Source organism: Muscardinus avellanarius (assembly GCF_963383645.1).
Source record: "Muscardinus avellanarius genome assembly, chromosome: 11".
NCBI lineage: Eukaryota > Metazoa > Chordata > Mammalia > Rodentia > Gliridae > Muscardinus > Muscardinus avellanarius.
The window spans coordinates 9,744,639-9,762,385 of NC_137797.1; the positions used below are offsets into that span (position 1 = coordinate 9,744,639).

Genomic DNA, 17,747 nt, shown 5'->3' on the forward strand with positions numbered 1-17,747 from the left:
AATTCCACGAAAGAAAGTAAGAAAGGAAAGAAAAGAAAGAAAAAAATAAGGCTGGGGGTGTAGCTCTGAGGCAGAATTCCTCTGGGTTCAATTCCCAGTGTAAGGCCCTAACAAGAGCCAAGCCAAAGTTGTTTAATGCTCCTCCTGAGTTTTTCAGGGAGTTAAAGGAACATCCTGTCTACCCTGTGGTTACTGTAGCAAGCAAAGACCAACATCCTGCTTACCCTACAGTCAACATCCTGGAACACCTGAGCCCACTCCAAACCAAGTTGCAGTCTTGTCAGATAACAACGGGCCTCCCCCCTACGCTCAGCCACCTGTGTTTGGCTTTCGCCTTAAAAACCCTTGTAAGATCCGCTCTGGGCCCCAGTTCTGGACTGAGTGCCAGACTGTGTGTCTAGTCTGGCAAGTCTGTCGCCCCCCCCCCCCGCGGTTAAATAAACTGATCCCCCAATGAAGTTGGCGCTCTCCTCCATTCTTGCGACATCGACATCGGCCTGGGCACAACATCAGTAACGAAAAAAAAGAAAAGAAAAAAGGCCGGGCGTGGTGGCGCACGGTTGTAATCCCAGTACTTGGGAGGCTGAGACAGTAGGATCACAGGTCAGCGGCCAGCCTCAGCTACCTAATAAGGACCCCTGCAACTCAGTGAGACCCTGTTTCAAAATAAAGGATAAAAAAAAATAGAGGGTGTAGCTCGGAGGTAGAATGCCTCTGGGTTCAATCTCCAGTTCGGCAAAGAAAAAAAAGCCGTGGATTCAAACTCCTACAAAAACACTCAAAATACCCACACTCGGCCTCGCCTTGGCCACGCCCACAGGGAAGGCGGGGCCGACAGGGTTAACCAGCCCTGCGGGGCTAGCGGCGGACGGCTTCCGGAAAGGCGTGGCCTAGCGCGCTCGGAGCCTGTTGGGTCAGGATTGGGTAGAAAATGTGTCCTTCTGCTCCCTTGACCCGCCTCCAGCTCTCGCCCCTCCTCCCGCGCTAGAGTAAACCCCTAACGCACGCGCCTAATAAAGGCGAGCACTTCCGGTCGCCCGCTCCGGAACCCTCAGCTCCCTGCTCGCGTTTCTGCGGAGTGAGGGCGCGGCGAGCGGACCGGATGTGGCGTGGCGCGTGGGCGGGGCCGGGCGCAGACATGTCGGCCGCCTTGCTGCGGCGGGGGCTGGAGCTGCTGGCAGCTTCCGAAGGTAAGGAGCGCTCGCCTGCCGGGGACGTCCGGCGCGGGCAGCGGGCGGGAGCTCGGCGTGAGGGATGATCCAGGCCGGACTTAGCCCCGGCGGATGGGAGCCCTGCACGCCCTCCGACCCGGGTCCATTCCTCTTCCTGCAGCCTCCCGGGCCCCGCCAGGCCAGGCCCAGCCGAGCGGGCCTCCGGCGAAGCGTGCCCGGAAAGCGAAGGCGACCCAGGCCCAGAAACTGCGGAACTCTGCCAAGGGAAAGGTGCCCAAGTCGGCGCTGGGTGAGTTCAGGAAAGGGCCAGCCGCGCTGCCGTAGGGCTTGGGGTCTTTATGTCCATTAATAACACCACATTCCCCAAGATGCTCTGCTCCAGACCGGGCTCCCTCTTCCTGGTCAGTTCACCCCTAGAACTGTGAAGCAGGAGCATGGGATGGGAGGGGCCGCGCCCACCCAGCCTTGTCTGGCTTGCTTCACCAGGGTTTTCTTTGCTTCCTCCCTGTGGATGGGGAGCACCCGAGGCCCAGACTGCCATGGGGCTTGTCTGCCAGCCCACAGCTTGGCAGGGCTTGATGGGTAGAGGAACGGTAAGCACTGGCAGCCTACAGAACAGCTCTGCCGCGCCTCCTTGCTCTGGGCTGCCTCTTTGTCTCGATTATTGCGAGGGCCTGTGTTCTCCCGGCCTCCATGCACCCTCCCCAGTAAGCGTGGTCTAAACACAGCCAAGCCAGTGCTTGGGAGACTGAGACAGGAGGATCACAGGTTTGAAACCAGCCTCAGCAACTTAGTGAGATCCTTTTTCCAAATAAAAAATTAAAGGGCTGGGTATAGAGCTTAGAGGTAGAATACCACTGAGTTCAGTCCCCAGCACCACGGATGGATGGGTGGATGGATGAAGGTAGCCCAAAAGTAGAGCACCCCTGGGTTTAACCCTCAGTACAAAAAAAAAAAAAAAAAAAAAAACAAACCAGCTTCCCTTACTCCCCACCTCCTTTTCCCACTGGAATGTAAACTTCACAGATAGGAGTCTTGTCAGCCGTTCCCTGCTGCGGCCCAGCACCTAGGACAGCACCTGGTACAGAGTTGTGGTACATTGTTGGATGTGTGAGTGAGTCTCGTGACCAGCTAGGAGCCACGGGGCTCAGCGGGACCTGTGTGGAGACTGGACTTGGCCAAAAAAAAGCACAGACTATTGAGTAATCAGGGAAGGAACAGCGGCCTTTGGCTGGGCCAGGGACTTACAACGCCTCACAGTGACGTTCCCTGCTTTGCTTTTTCTTTTCTGTGGTGCTGGGGATGGAACCCCGGGGCATTCTACCTCCGAGCTACACCCCAGCCCTGGTTTTTATTCTTTATTTTGAAACAGGGTCTCAGTAAAGTTGTAGAGGGCCTAAGTAGCTGAGGCTTGCTGCAAACTGGCAGCCTCCTGCCTTGGCCTCCCAAGTACTGGGATCATGAGTGTGCGCCGCCACCCCTGGCTGACTTCCCCTTTCTCCATCCACAGCCGAGTACCGGAAGCGAGAGGGTCGAGACCATCTCGGTGTCAACCTGAGGTTTATGACCAGTGCAAGAAGCACAGTGGCAGAGTCTGTGACGCAGCAGGTGTGTCCCGGGTACAGCTTCAGGAAGGGACCGGAGGGGCGAGAGCTAGAACAGTTCTCAGGACCCATTGGCGTCCCAGCCTGCCCTCGGCCATCAGGCTGCGAGCGGTGGGCCTCCCTTTGCCCCGTGCGAGTGAGATGCTGTGGTCTCATTTTTGCGCTCTCCCCAGATTCTGCTCCAGAACCGGGGCCGCAAGGCCTGTGACCGGCCTGTGGCCAAGACTAAGAAGAAGAAGAAGGCCGAGGGCACTGTGTTCACTGAGGAAGACTTCGAGAAGTTCCAGCAGGAATACTTCGGCAGCTAGGCTCCCAGGAGACCCAGGCCCGGGCCCAGTCTCCAGCATCCCGCCCCTGTGGACCGTGGGCCTCGCCATGCCCCACTTGGCCAGCAGGTGGTGGTGCAGGCCAGCGTGGCTCCCGGAAGCCAGGGAGCTGGAAGGAGCTGGGGAGCCGGAGCCGGGGGCCAGTGTTCACACAGACTGACTTCCCTAGGCTTGGGAGGAGCCATCCGCGCCTGCTGAAGGAGGCAGCTCCATTTGCTTTGCCCAGGTGGGGCTTCTGGGCTGCGCGTTATGGGACAAGGGCAGGGCCTAGACCCCCGGGGCCGTGCCTGCAGGAACAGAGGCAGCTGCGGTGGGCTTCTGGGTTCTAGTAAACGTGGACTCGAGCTGTGTGTGCTGCGGATCTGATGTTGGAGGTGTCTTCCATCTCCGGCACCAAGGGCCCATTCTCACATCTCCAGCTCAGGTCTAGGCGCTCCTGGCCATAATCCCTCCAGGGCAGGCGGCCGTCCAGGGAGATGTCCACCCAGAGGCGCCTTCCTTCCCAGGGCGCGGGTGCTGCAGCCGAAAAGGTGGTCCTTAGAGCACAGGGGCACCCACAGCTGCTAGGGGCTTCTGAAGAGGGCGAGAGTGGAGTTGCTGCAGCCTCCCCCAGGAGACGGGGGCCACTGAGGGCACCAGGGTGCTCTTCCACCAGTCCCGCTGTGTAGGGCTCCTGCTCTGGAGGGAAGCCATCTGGTCCTTCCTGTGCCACCCGGTGGGACATAAGGCTTCAGGAGGAATCCTAAAAACGCAGGCTTCATACCCTGGCCTTGTGAAGACCACAGCTGCCCCGGGGTGGCAGGCTGAACCCTGTCCAGCAGGCAGTCATGGTATAGGAGGTGTGGGGCGGGTCCATGGAACAAACAGTGCAGACTTCAAGTGAAGAGGTGATTGGTCAAAGAAGCCAGGAGGGGCCCCGGGGAGCAGAAGACCCGGGACCTTCGGGCCCCTCCGCTGCTCTCCTCCGGGCTCACCTCCCCACTGACCCCAGTCCAAGAGCCCCGCAGCCCATAGTGGGTCCTCCGGCTCTGGCAGAGGCTGTCATTGGATCCCCTGAGGCTGGGTCGGAGGGGCAGTGACTTTTCCCTCACCTTGATAGATGGCAGGGCCGCCATCCTCATCTGTGAGGGTGCCACCAGGTCTCGCCCCCTAGCCTTTACTCAGTCTTCCATGCTGAGTGGGGACACAGGAGGGGCCCCAGAACTGCCTGACGCAGTTGGGATTGGGTGCTGGCTCCAGTGGGCTCTGCTATAAGAGGTCAACCATGTGCCCAGGAGGTTAGGGCAGAGGACAGAGGGTCCAGTCGCTCCAAACCTAGTGACTAGTGGCCAGGACGACCTCGCAAGGGCTGTTCCACACCCTAACCCTGGGGGCACACTTGGTGTCTTGAGCAGCTTAGCCAGGAGCTGGCTCAGCGGTGCTGGGGATTAAATCCAGAGGCCTTTTATCTCTGAGCTACATCCTAGCCCTATTTTATTTTACTTTTTATTTTTGCGGTACTGGGGATGGAACTCCCATAGTGTACTACTTCCCATACCATTCTACTTCCAAGCTACGCCCCTAGCCCTATTTTTTTTTTTTTTTTTTTTTTTTTTTTGGTGGTACTGGGGTTCCTGGAAGCCCTTCTACCTCCGGGCTACACTCCCAGACCTATTTTTTACATTTTCATTTTGGAAACAGTGTCTCCTAAACCAGTGCGCACGGCTGGCTTCGAACCTGCGCGATCCTCCTGTTTCTGCCTCCCAAGCGTGGGGATTACAAGCGTGCGCCACCACGCCTGGCTTTTTTTTTTTTTTTTTTTTTTTGGTGGTGCTGGGGTTCCTGAAAGCCCTTCTACCTCAGGGCTACACTCCCAGACCTATTTTATTTTTTGGAAACAGGATCTCCTAAGCCAGTGAAGCTGGCTTCGAACCTGCGCAATCCTCCTGTCTCCGCCTCCCAAGCGTGGGGATTACAAGCGTGCGCCACCACGCCCGGCCCTAGCCCTATTTTTTATTCTTTATTTTGAAACAGGATCTCACTGATGACAAGTGTGGGCCACCATGCCCAGCTTCTTATTTTAATTTTTATTTGGAAACAGTCTCACTAAGTTGCAGAGGTCCTCACTAAGTAGCTGAGACTGGCCGTGAACCTGTGATCCTCCCATCTCAGCCTACCAAGTACTGGTATTATAAGCGTGCACCACCACACCCAGCTTTCCAGGCCTCCTTTGTTTTGTTTTGGTTTTTGTTTCTGCAGACTCGGGATTGAACTCAGGGGCATCTACATCTGAACTACACCCAGATCCTATTTTTTATTTTTTCTGCAGGTCTGGGGATGGAACCCAGAAGCATTTGGCCTCCATGCTACACCCCCTGCCCTATTTTTTATTCTTTTTTTTTTTTTTTTTTTTTTTAAACCGGGTCTCACTAAGTTCTGGAGGGCCTCACTAAGTAGCTGAGACTGTCCATGAACCACAATCCTCAGGTCTCAGCCTCCCGAATGCTGGGATTATAAGCGTGCACCACCACGCCGGCTATTCTATATTTTGAAACAGGGTCTCACTGAGTTCAAAGGGCCTCACTAAGTAGCTGAGGCCACGAACCTGCACGCCACCACGCCCGGCCTCAGGCCCCCTTCTAACAGGACACATGTTCCCCGAGGTGCCCCTGCCCCCCCGGGGGACAGTTCTTTCCTGTGAGTTTGACTGAGAGGGTCTGTGCTCCCTCTGCCCTGGGCTTAGGGCTCACTGCTCCAGCGGGCCAGGCTGCACTGTGGGCTCTATCCTAAAAGTCAGAGGGTGGTTCAGCTACACAAGGCCCGGGGGAAGTGTGGGTTCTGGGAGAGGTGTTACCATGGGGCAGGTCTGCTGGCCATGAGCTCCGGGACCTGATCAGGAGGCCTGAGTAAGAGGACACCTGAGTTGTGGCGTTCAAGCCAGGCCAAGAGGACCCAGCAGGGGAGGCCCCACACCAGGAGCATCTGCCCTCTGCTGTGGGTAGCTGCAGGTTTGGCCTGGCTGAGCAGTTGGGGCCCACCCAGCCTTCCTTTGGGTCCTGTGGGGCTGGGTTGCTCTCGCCGTCCACACTGGCTGGACCTCCAGGGCCCAGACACCCATGGCCCCACCCAGTGTTCCTGGCCTGGGGCCTTAGCTAAGGTCCAGCAGGAACTGGCCAGTCCCCACTAGGCGGCTTGCTCCAGCAGCAGAACCCCTGGGGTAGTACCATCAGGACATGTGCCCCTTTCCTTTTGGTCTTTTGTTTTTTGGTTTTTCCTGTGTGTGCAGCACTGGTTATTAAACCAAGCGGCATTCTGCCTCCAAGCTACACCCCAAGCCCTATTTTAATTTTGAAATAGGATCTCACCCCATTTCTCCTGCCTGCCTTCTTGGGGTGCCTCTCCATTCTTCCCATGTCCACAATTCTCCCCGTCATTCAAAGCCTAGCCAGGACCTTGCTCCCTCCACCGAGGGCCCCAGCCTGGGACAGCCCGTCTCCTGCAGCTGCCACTGTCCCCGTGGTCTAAGTATCCACCTGCCATCTGCCCAGCCGTGAGCCCCTCCTGCCCATGGGGTGATGGGTACTTGGGTTCCCTGCAGGAACTTAGCTCCAGTGGACTACTCTCTCCCAGACACTACAACCACCAGCTCCTCCATCTCTCCCCCCAGATGCCCAAGGGGTGTCTCAACCCTGAGCCCAGCTTCTGCCCTGGGTGAAAAAAAGTTAAAATGAAAACCCTAGAGCTGGGTATGGTGGTGCACACCGGTAATCCCAGTACTTGGGAGGCTGAGACAAGAGAATTCCAGTTTTGAGGGCAGCCTCAGCAAGTAGTGAGACTCATCAACCTAGCAAGACCCAGTTTCAAAATAAAAACAAAATAGGACTGAGGATGTAGCTTGGAGGTAGAATGCCCCAGTATTCCCCCCCCCAAAAAAAAAGTCCTGATCCTCCAGCTCCAGAAATGGGGGCACCACCCTGCCTTCTGCCCAGGCACCACCTTCACACCCCATCTCACCTCGCCTCCCCAGTGCCCCTCAGGAGCAAGTCCTCAGCCCCCCCCCACATTCATCCACTGGCGTGGCCCTGTCTCCCTCACAGAAGGAAAGTGGGGACACCTGCTGTACTCACGCTGAACCCCAGCACCCACAGCATCCAGAGCGGGCACCCGATAGGAACAAGCGACGGCCGCTCTGTTCTTCACGACCTGCAGCCCTGCCCCAGAGACCAAATGAGAGAAGTGTGCAGAGCTGCCGGCCACGGCCACGGCCACAGCGGGTGCAGGGAGGGCTGGGCGCTGAGCCGGGAGACCTCAGCCACCTGGTGCTTAGCCAAGGCCTGGCAGGGTTACCCCATGCGGGGTGGATGGGTGGCTGCCCCGTCTGCCCAGGCCAGGCCGCCCATGGCGCCTGAGACTGGGTGTCACGTAAAGGGCGACTCGTGAGCCTCTGCTCACTGCTGCGGGCCAGGGCTGGGGCACTGCTGGAGACCAGCAGAAAGCAGGCGCTGCAGGAGCCCCGGCAGGACCCCTGGAGCTGACGAACACTGGCTGGGGAACGGGCCCATGTAAATAATCACAACTGGGAAAAAAAGGGACATAAAAAACTGAGGCTGAAGCAGAGCCTGGGACGTCGGCAGGGTCATCCTGAGGCGCCCCTGAGGGGCAGTCGCTGTCGAGGGAGCCGCCTGGGGAATCCCAGGCACTGGGGCAGGAGCGCAAGAGGGCGTACAGCCCACGGGAAGGCCGGCTGGCACCTCTGGGTCCAGGGAGGCCCTGGTTGAAGGCCACAAAAGGGGTGCAGCCCGTCCCCCCCCACACTCAGGCCACGGCCTCACTGCCCCTCCTACCACCCGTTTCCAGCCTGTGTGACACGGGGCGGCACCAGCCCGTGACTCAGGGCCAGTCACTTCCTGGACTGCCGTCCCTACCCCCTCTCTGCTCTTCAGTGCCCTCATCCTGGAATGTTAGGGTGGACAGAGGGGAGTGGGAGGTTGTGGTTTCCCATGCTGGAAAAATAATCCAGAGTGACAAAACCAAAGTGGATGAAGCCCGGATCCTGGGGCTCCTGCGCCTCTGGCCTCGCCCAAGCCGGCCCAGCCACCGCGTGAAATGCCAAGAAGCTGCATGTGTTGGGGGTACTGGGGTTCAGCCCAGGGGCACGCCACCTCGGAGCCACACCCCACTTCTATTATTATTTTGAAAGGGTCACACTAAGTTGCTGACAGCCTCGCTTAAGTAGCTGAGGCTGGCCTCAAGCCTGCAATCCTCAGTCTCCCTCTTATTGGGACTACAGGCATGCGCCACCACGCCCGGCTTCTTTTACAGATCTGAAACATACTACCTTCACCCCAGCACATGTGCTCACTGAACCCCCACTTTAAGACAAGTCTCCAGGAAGCCCCTGTCCCCAACCACATGGCTGCCTCTGTGCCCTGCCTTAGGGCCTCCCGGAGCAGCTGTAATCTGAGGCTGAGACAGGAGGACTGTTGGGGCCAGCCTCAGAAACATACCAAGATCTTCAGCAATTTAGCAGAGGATCAAAATTTTTTTAAAGTTTCAAAGGAAAAAGGGCAGAGGATGTAGTTCAGAGGTAGAATGCCCCTGGGCTCAATCGCCAGTACCAAAAAACAAAATAAGTATGTAAATTGGGTGTGGCATGCATGCCTAGTACTCAGGAGGCTGACTGCAGGTTTGAGAACAGCCTCAGCAATGTAGTGAGACTGTCAACAATTTAGCGAGACTGTGTGTGTGTGTGTGTGTGTGTGTGTGTGTGTGTGTGTGCGCGCGCGCGCGCGCGCTACATTCCCGGCCCTATTTCATTCTTTACTTTGAAACAAAATCTTAAATTTTGGAGGGCCTCACTAAATAGCTGAGGCTGGCCTTAAACCTATAATCCTCCTGTTTCAGCCTCCCAAGTACTGAGATTACAAGCATGCACCACCACACCCAGTTTAAACCCCCCCTTTTTTTTTCTTTTTTCTTTCCAGTACTGGGAATGGAATGAAATCCAGGGCATTCTACCTCCAAGCTACATCACCAACCCTGTTGTTTTGTTTTGTTTTTCCTTTTGCAGGTCTGAGGATGAAACCCAGGGCCATTTGACCTCTGAGATACACCCCCTGCCCTATTTTTTATTCCTTATTTTGAAACCAGGTCTCACTGAGTTGCAGAGGGCCTAAGTAGCTAAGAGTAGCTGAGGCTGTCCGTGAACCGTGAGCCTCTGGTCTCAGCCTACCAAATGCTGGGATTACAAGTGAATACTGGCCGGGCGTGGTGGCGCACGCTTGTAATCCCAGCATTCAGGAGGCTGAGACCTGGAGGATCGCGGTTCGCGGACAGCCTCAGCTACTTAGTGAGGCCCTCTGCAACTCAGTGAGACCCGGTTTCAAAATAAAGAATAAAAAATAGGGCAGGGGGTGTAGCTCAGAGGTCAAATGCCCCTGGGTTCCATCCCCAGACCCGCAAAAACAAAAAACAAAAAACAAGTGAATACTGGGATTACAAGTGTGCACCACTACACCCGGCTCCCAACCCTGTTTTATTTTTTATTTTGAAAAAGGTCTCAGAGTTGCAGAGGGCCTAAGTAGCTAAGGAAGTCTGCAAACCATGATCCTCTTTTCTCAGCCTCCCAAATGCGGGATTACAAGCGTGCACCACCAGGTCCAGGAGAGTAAAATATAAAATAGGGTTGAGGATGTAGCTTGGAGGAAGAATGTCCCTGGGTTCGATCCCCAGTACCACTAAATTTTTTTAAAAGCACTCAAAATTTTAAAAAAATTAAAATTAAAAGGCATTCAGCAGGCTTTAAAGTGCCAATGCATAGCTGAGTTCATGCCATTTTCTCAACCGGAAAAATCCCATTTATGCCAGGCATGGTGGCACACACCTATAATCCCAGTACTTGGGAGGCTGAGCCAGGAGGATCACAGGTTCAAGAACAGCCTAAGCAATTTCAAAATAAAATATAAAGCCAGGCATGGTGTCACATGCTCGTAATATCAGTACTTGGGAGGCAGACACAGGAGAATCAGATTCAAGGACATCCTTAGCAAGTAATGAGACTCTCACCAACCTAGTGAGATCCCCTATTTTATTTTACAATACTGGGGATGGGACCCAGGGCTACACCCCCAGCCCTATTTTTTATTCTTTATTTTGAAACAAGGTCTGAGTTACAGAGGGCCTAAGCAGCTGAGGCTGTCTGCAAACAATTCTCCAGTCTCAGCATCCTGAATGCTGGGATTACAAGTGTGCGCCACCACACCCAACCCAAGACCCTATTTCTAAATAAAATAGGGCTAAAGAAGTGAAGTTCAGAGGTATAATGCCCAAGTTCAATAAATATGTTTAAGCCAAACGTGGTGGCGCACGCTTGTAATCCCTGCGCTTGGGAGGCTGAGACAGGAGGATCACACAGGTTTGAAGCCAGCTTCAGCTACTTATGCTCTCAGCAACTTAGTGAGACCCTGTTTCCAAATAAAATAAAAAATAGATCTGGGAGTATAGCATAGAGGTAGGTACCACCAAAAATAAATGTTTGGTCTCAAACCTACAACCTTCCAGTCTCAACCTCAAAGTGCTGGGCTCAGACATTGTGTCACCACACCCAGCTCTGTGACAAATTTAAAGGCTGAAGTGTGAAACATGACCCAGTTGTAGAAAGCAGGCCAAGAAGCCTGTGTATAAACCTCTTGAGACGAGGCACAGAAGGGCTACTCCATGGTCACAGCTAAGTGAAGCAGCCAGTCTGGTTCTAGAAATCCCCTGCTCTTTACACCCTAACACGCAGACAACCTATCTGGGTAGCTCCCCACTCAGGATACATGGAGAAAGGCCCACAGCCTCGTAGAAAATCCTAGAACCTCAGCAGCAACAGAGAGCACCAGGCCCAAGCGCGAGGCCCACTCCCTCTGACCTGTGGTGTCCTTTCCATTCAGCTCACCCTCAAGCTTCTCTGGGAACCAGGAAAACCCAGGCACTGTCCCAAAGTTTCCAGGCTCAGGAGGCTCAAATCTCATTTGTGCTTTTCCTGACCTGTAGGGAGCCATGAGTGTTAGTCATGGAGACTGGGTAAGAACAGAAGGGAAACCTAGCAGGCCCTCGGGACAGAGGGGCAGCCCTGCCCTGCTGCCTTCTTGCACTCATTCACACCGGCCTTGTAGATGGGGGTCAGCAGCTGAGGATTCTGGGGCTGCAGTAAAGTTTTGCCACCCTCAATCAGTGCTCTAATATCCTGCAGACAAGTCTCCACTGGCCAAACTATCAGCACTACGGGGAGGTTTCCACACCACAAAGGAATGGAGAGCACTTACAGAAAAAACATTTGGGCCCCTGCAGACCAGAGGTTCACAAATGAAACCTAATCCTCTTGGGGACTGCATGACCTAATCTGGTTATTTACGGGCAACCAGCCAGGTCAGGAACAGGCAAGGTCAGGCTGTTGGCCTCCCCTCCAGCCACCCAGCTGCCCACCAACCAGCTTACCCCAGGTGGATCAGCACCCTTGCTGTAGGGTCTGGTTCTACTCCACTATGAAAGGAACTCTGGCACTCCATCCACTCTGGTATCTTCAAAACATCCTCCAGGTGCAGGTGTGCAGGGGTAAGGGGACACTTCCCAGTCAAAAACAGCAGGCTGGGTGTGACGGTGAACGCCTGTAAACCCAGCATTCGGGAGACTGGAGGATCATGGTTCACGGACAGCTTCTACTAAGTGGTGAGGCCCTCCACATCTCAGTGAGACCCCGTTTTTAAATAAAAAATAGGGCAGAGGGTGTAACCTAGAGGTCCAAGGCCATATGGTTCCATCCCCAGACCTCCCCTCCCCCCAAAAATAAACACAGTAGCCAGCGCTGATACCTTAGCTACAAAATAATTTATTACAACACAGCTTCAGCACACCTATGTACAAGCAAGCGCTGACTACCCTACTAGGGGACCTTCTTCTTCCCCCTCGCCCTGCGGACCTCCTCTATCAGATCTTTCAGATACTGGATCTCCTTGGCCAGAGAATCTGCCTTCTCCTTCAGAGCCTCGTTCTTCTTTTCCAGCTCCTTGCACTCGCCAGTGAGGGCCTCCTGCTCTGCCCTCTTCTTCTGGCGGTACCTGGTGGCTGCAGTTTTGTTTTGCTCCATCTTTTTGAGTTTCTTGTCTAGCTTCTCCCCCTTTACTTTTGCTGCCACGATCTTCTCCCCAGGAGGGTCGTAAGGTTTGGGGCGGGCAGAGCCACCAGGGACACCTGGAGATGGCAGGCTCTGGATAGGAGAGCCACCAGAGGCAGAGGGGCTGTACTGGGGAGAGCCCAAGTAGGACTCGGGACTCATACAGATGCCACTGTCATTATCTGAGGGGGCATCTTCCTCCTTCACACACAGAGGGACCATGACGACCGAAGCACTGGAGTCGGGCTTCCTGTCTCCTTCTGCAATGTCCACTTCACTGCCGAGCTCTAAGCTGAAGGAATGATCTGGAGTGGAAGACAGAAGCCCTGGGGAGAGGGAAAGAGGCTGCAGGAAGGTGAAGGGGGCAACCTGGTCTGCTTTTGTTAAACTTTCTGGGAGATGGCCAATTGGGTTCACTGCCTGGGGGGGCTCCTTATTACTCTCCTGGACTAAGGGGGCAAAGAGATCACACGTGTCATATAATGTGGCCAAAAGCTCATCTGGCATGGTTTCCAGGTCATCTATACCCAACAGGGAATCAAAGTCAAACTCCTTCAGATCCATTTTTTCCAACATCCAATCTGTCCCGGAGAAAGCATCCTCTGCAAAAGAGTGGAGCCAGTTGAGACACACACCCATGGCAGCGAGCCCACAGCCCAGCCCCCACCAATGGACCCGCATGGACAGATCAAGGTGGCACACTGACCCTTGCCGGTGTCTGAGGCATTGGCCAACCCATCCACAGCCAGCCATTCGGAGGAGCCCGCCTTAGCCTTGTCGCCGGAGAACTCATGAGGTTTGAAGTGCTTGGCCACCTCCAGGTAGTCATCTAAGAGACCGAGGCTTTCTTCAGCCCCCAAACCCGACTGGTCGAAGGGGGACGTCAAGCCCCCCACCAACGCCTCGCTGCTCAGGAAGCTCATCTCGGTCATGTTGTGGGGCTTTGCTGGAGTCGAGGAATGTGCTTAATTCGAAGGTGTCTTTGTCGGTTACAGCAACGCTGCTGCTGGATGCCGTGAAAAGCCTGAATGGGAATCAGAAGGCACACCGGACTTAGAGAAGTCATCTGGAAATTTTATCTTCCTTCCCCAGAGGAACAGGAGCCAAATGGGAAAGCTCAGCCGTGGGGAATCGGGAACACGTGGCCGCAGGGCCACGGTGTCACCCCTGTGCCTCTGGCTCCGGTTGCACAAAATGGACGCCCGCGGAAGCGCGGTCACTCCCAAGCCGGCCGCCCGGAGGAAGGCGCTCGTCCTCACGTCCAAAGACGGCCGGGGCCGCCCCGCCCCGTGACTCACCGCCCGCCGCCATCTTGGCTGCCACGTTCGCGGGCGCCAGCCGCGACCCCCGCGGGCTCCGGGGCCCTGGGGAGCCGGAGACGCCAGGCGGCCGCGCGTCCCGGGCGCTCGTAAAGCCGCTTCCCTCGGCGGCGCGCCCAGCCCGAGCGCCGCCGCCGCCCGCCCCGTACTCACGCCATGGCTTGAGCCGCTGGGGGTGCCGCTGCAGAGCCTGGTGCTGCTGCCGCCGCTGCAAGGGCCAACGCTGCCGCAGGCACTGCTGCCTCTAATGCGCCATGGCGGCCGCGAACCCTGCGGGAGGGGAGGAGGGCGGGCTCGAGCTCGGAGGACTACATCTACAGGACGGCGGGACAGAAATGGCCGCGCCGCCAGCCCGCCGGCCTTTTATAGGTCGCACTGTGCCGCGAGGTGTCCTTCCGCCGCGGTCACGTGACCCTCGCCGTCGCCCGCCGGCAACCCTCTCCTCGGCGACCCCACCTGCTCCCGCTCCGGGCTCTACACCCGGGGTCTAACATGAAAGGAGAGGAGTTTAATTTCAGTGCCTCCGAAGAGGAAAAAGGCTCACTACCCTTCGAGAAGCCTACGACCTAAGAGCACGTTCCCCCGGGCCGCCGCGGAGGGATCTCTCGGGCGCGCGAGCTTCCGGCGTCCGCTGAGGGCGGGGAAAGCCTCCTCCCGAGGAAGCTCTGCATTGTCCAGCCGGGGCCTCCGGGATGTCGCGCGACATGCTGGCAGGGGGGGCGCGACTTGATTGGCCCAGGCATGGTGAGTCATGTATAGCTCGATTTCCTATTGGCTCTGGGCTGGAGATGGGCGGGCTGCTGGCAGAGGGGCTGAGGGTCTGCGCGGGAAGAGGCGGAGCAGCCAGTGCGGTTCCCGCCGGCTGGTCGTCAGCTCTGTCTGTCTCCGCCCGCGTCTTTGGCCCGGTCGGCCTGGGCTCCTACTCACTGGCGGCGCCTGCCCCACGCAGCTGCGGCCCAGCACGCCCCAAATAATACCCTTGGCCGGGCCCCTGGAGCGCTTTCCTCCCGCCCTTAGAGAAGCTGGAAACTAGCGACCTGCATTTCTAGCAGTTCGCCCCGGCCCGCCCCGGAAGTTACCTGGTCCGAGCCTTTATTTTCCAGAGCCAGCCTACAGTGGGTGGAGGATTTGGTTCCCCAGAGAGAGGCTCGGGACCGAGACTGGAGAGGGGACCGGACAGCACTCACGTTGGGAAATCAGGTCCCTACTAGCCCACCTTCAGACGCTGGCTCTGCGTCCTTCCCCTTGTGCTATCTATCTAGCATGTATCTATCTGCCTTTTGGCCCGGTCCCCTAAGAATAAGGTTTTATTCTACTGGCACCTCTCGCTCTGTAGGTGGTTTTAATTAAATCCTATTTGTTAACTTCGTGCACAACCAGCTTCCCAAGAAATTCTCAAGGCCCTGGGAGGAGAGAAGCTTGAGAACCCACCCCCAATCTTTACGGGTCTGTGTGCTCAGTCACCCCACCATAATGGAAGCTGTTTTAGGAGTGTTGAGAGACCTCCCTCCCTCTCCAGTCAGGCCCTGTAAAGGGAGAACCCTGGAGTTTCTGCCTCCAGTTAAGTGCACCTTGCTAACAGCACTTCTTTCAGGGTGGGCTCTATCACTTATTAGCTGGGAAATTGGCCAAGTGACTTCTCTGAGCCTGTTTCCTCATCTGCAAAGTGACGCTAATGAGTATCCTTGTCCTGCAAATAAAGTGAGATCATACTGAGCAGTGTCTGGTGTACAAGCACTCGGTAACTGGTTGCTACTGTTTCTATTATTAGAACCCTGGTCTTCCCACCCTGACCTTCCAGTCTCCATGCCCATCTCCCCATAACAACCTGCTCCTTCAGAAGACACGAAACCAGCAACTAAAACGCAATAGGAAGCATACTGAATGCTGCAATGAAAATGGTTTTTCTTTCCCAGGGGAAATGGTGAGTGGTGTGATACACAGAAGCATTTTAGTCTTTCAGTGTAAGTAAAGGCACTGAAAGAATCCTGAGTCCTTATTTTTGTCATTCAAAAGAGTAACTAAGGACCAAGGAGGCATGTCCTCCTTTGCTCTACAGAGACTGGCTCCTGCCAGATGAGCATGCATTTGGTTGGGAATTAAAGTGACACTGCCCCAGTTTTGACACTGTAGACAGGGGTCATGGAAGAAGAGTCTGGTCGTAGCTTGTCGCACCTGTTCTATAATAGACATGCAAGTCAAACACTTCAAAGTTTCCCTTAAATGAAAATGGGGTATGGTGGCACACATTTGTAATCCCAGTACTCTGGAGGCTAAGACAAGAGGATCACAAGTTCAAAGCTATGTAGCGAGGTTCTCAGTAACCTGGTGAAACCATTTCTAAGTAAAGAAATGAAATCGGGCTGGGTGTAGCTTGGAGGTAAAAGTCTCTGGGTTCAATCCCCAGTACCAACCAAAAAAAAGAGAGAGAGAGAGAGAGAGAGAGAGAGAGAGAGAGAGAGAGAGAGAGGAGAGAGAGAGAGAGAGAAAATGGAGACCTAGCACTCTTGTGGGAAAGTATTCCATACCACACACAAAAGTCAATGTTGTTGGAAAGATTTTTATTTTCTTCTTCCCATGTTGTGGAAAGACACCGTGTTCCCAGTTTAATTTCCTCCCTCAAGGAGAAAAAGGATAGCAGTTCTCTGGGTCTGGGGATAAGCTGCTCCTATGTGGTCCTAGCCAAGACAGGACACAGACTGGTGACTGATTCCAAATACATGAGCTAGCACGTCAGCCACCACTGAAGGGCAGGCAAGTGACTGGAAGGCAAGTTGTGGACCTGGCCTCAGGGACCAAGAATTTAAAGACTACAAGGTGATCAAAATGAAAAGGTAAACAACACCCAGCAGCAAACGACCAAAGAACCCACATCTCTGGTACTTTGGCCACTTTATAATAGCGTCAACAAGACTGCAACCTCCAAGCCTAGGGCAGTCGCCTCTAGTCCTAGGTGTCTCTTACCATTCTCCTTGGCCTTGAATTTCAGACAAAAGGACAAAGTTCTAGAAGATCTTTTAAGAGCAAAAGTTCTCACCAAATCAATCCCAAGGAAAGTGTACCAAGGCAAAGGGCTCTGGACACATGTAGATTCCTCCTTACAGAACCCCACACCACAAGTCTCTCCAGAGCCTGAAATGACTTCATCTGAACCCCAAGTGAAGAACAAGGAAGCCAATCCAGCTCATCTGGAATGTGAACAGGTGGCCGATCCAGGGCCGAGACGCAGGACCAGCAGGCCTCTCCGCAGAGCTTTCCCAAACATGGCCTTCATCACTTCTTTCCTTTAGTTTTAAAAAGTCATTATTGAGCATAAAAAGGAAAATACTGCTGTCTTGAACTCATTTCTTAGGGGCAAGAGGGAAGAACTAAAATATACTTAGCAAGTATTAGGTTTTCAAGATGAGGATGAGTCTAGGCATCAAACCAAGTATGTGGTTTGCTAATCTGGATGGTGCCAAAAGGATCTGGATGAGGAGCAGTGCCATCCCTGCAGGCAAAAGTGAGAGGAACCCAACAGATAAAAGCAGAGTGGTGGGACAGCCACGACATCTTTCTCCTAGGATTAAAAATGGGGGGGGGGGGGCACTGAACGGTGCCCCCTTCCATCCAAGCATCTGAGAGCACTGACTGACTTCCATGTTTACGATGAGGAAAACGGCGGCAGAGGACAGCCCGCCCGTCAGTCAGGACAGGGACCAGGAGCAGGACCAGTGCCCACTGCTTCCAGTGTTGAGGACTAAAAGAAGGTTCTTGATTTTAAGATGGCAAATTATGGTTCTGTGAAGCACAGTTTAAAAAGCTGCCCTTAAAGATGGGAAACTTATTTCCCTTCCTAAATTCACTTGTGCTTGGCTTTAACAATTTGGGACTCTAAAATCATGACAGTCTTTAAATTTTTTTTTTTAGCTCTTTCCAATATTTTTTATGAAATTTGGTCAGAGATGAAGCTTGAGAAACTTTTAAGTTTTATAATACTCCCGACAGAGAAACTAAGTCCTTTATCTCAACAAAGAATAATCTGCTTCTGCAGCTGTCAACCCTCCCTCCAAAGAACACTGGATAGGTCATCGATTGCCAAGCTGCTACTTGGCTCGCAAATGTTTTAAACCCCATCTGATTCTGACAAAGAGCCAGGAGGCTTGTCTTTCTCAAAGTTCTTTGCTTTATCTTCTTCTCTCTCAATTCCC

General features: G+C 54.5%; 2 protein-coding genes across 2 annotated transcripts; one reads left to right on the plus strand and one right to left on the minus strand.

Moving 5' to 3' along the window:
• Positions 1 to 1,138: 1,138 nt before the first annotated feature.
• On the plus strand, positions 1,139 to 3,084 carry RPS19BP1 (ribosomal protein S19 binding protein 1; the record flags this gene model as incomplete). Its single annotated transcript, XM_080706402.1, has 4 exons — positions 1,139 to 1,190; positions 1,333 to 1,461; positions 2,683 to 2,780; positions 2,950 to 3,084. The coding sequence occupies 4 exons, from the start codon at positions 1,139 to 1,141 to the stop codon at positions 3,082 to 3,084; spliced, it is 414 nt and encodes a 137-aa protein (XP_080562528.1).
• An 8,923-nt stretch (positions 3,085 to 12,007) lies between these two features.
• On the minus strand, positions 12,008 to 13,170 carry ATF4 (activating transcription factor 4; the record flags this gene model as incomplete). Its single annotated transcript, XM_080706449.1, has 2 exons — positions 12,008 to 12,840; positions 12,945 to 13,170. The coding sequence occupies 2 exons, from the start codon at positions 13,168 to 13,170 to the stop codon at positions 12,008 to 12,010; spliced, it is 1,059 nt and encodes a 352-aa protein (XP_080562575.1).
• Positions 13,171 to 17,747: the final 4,577 nt, after the last annotated feature.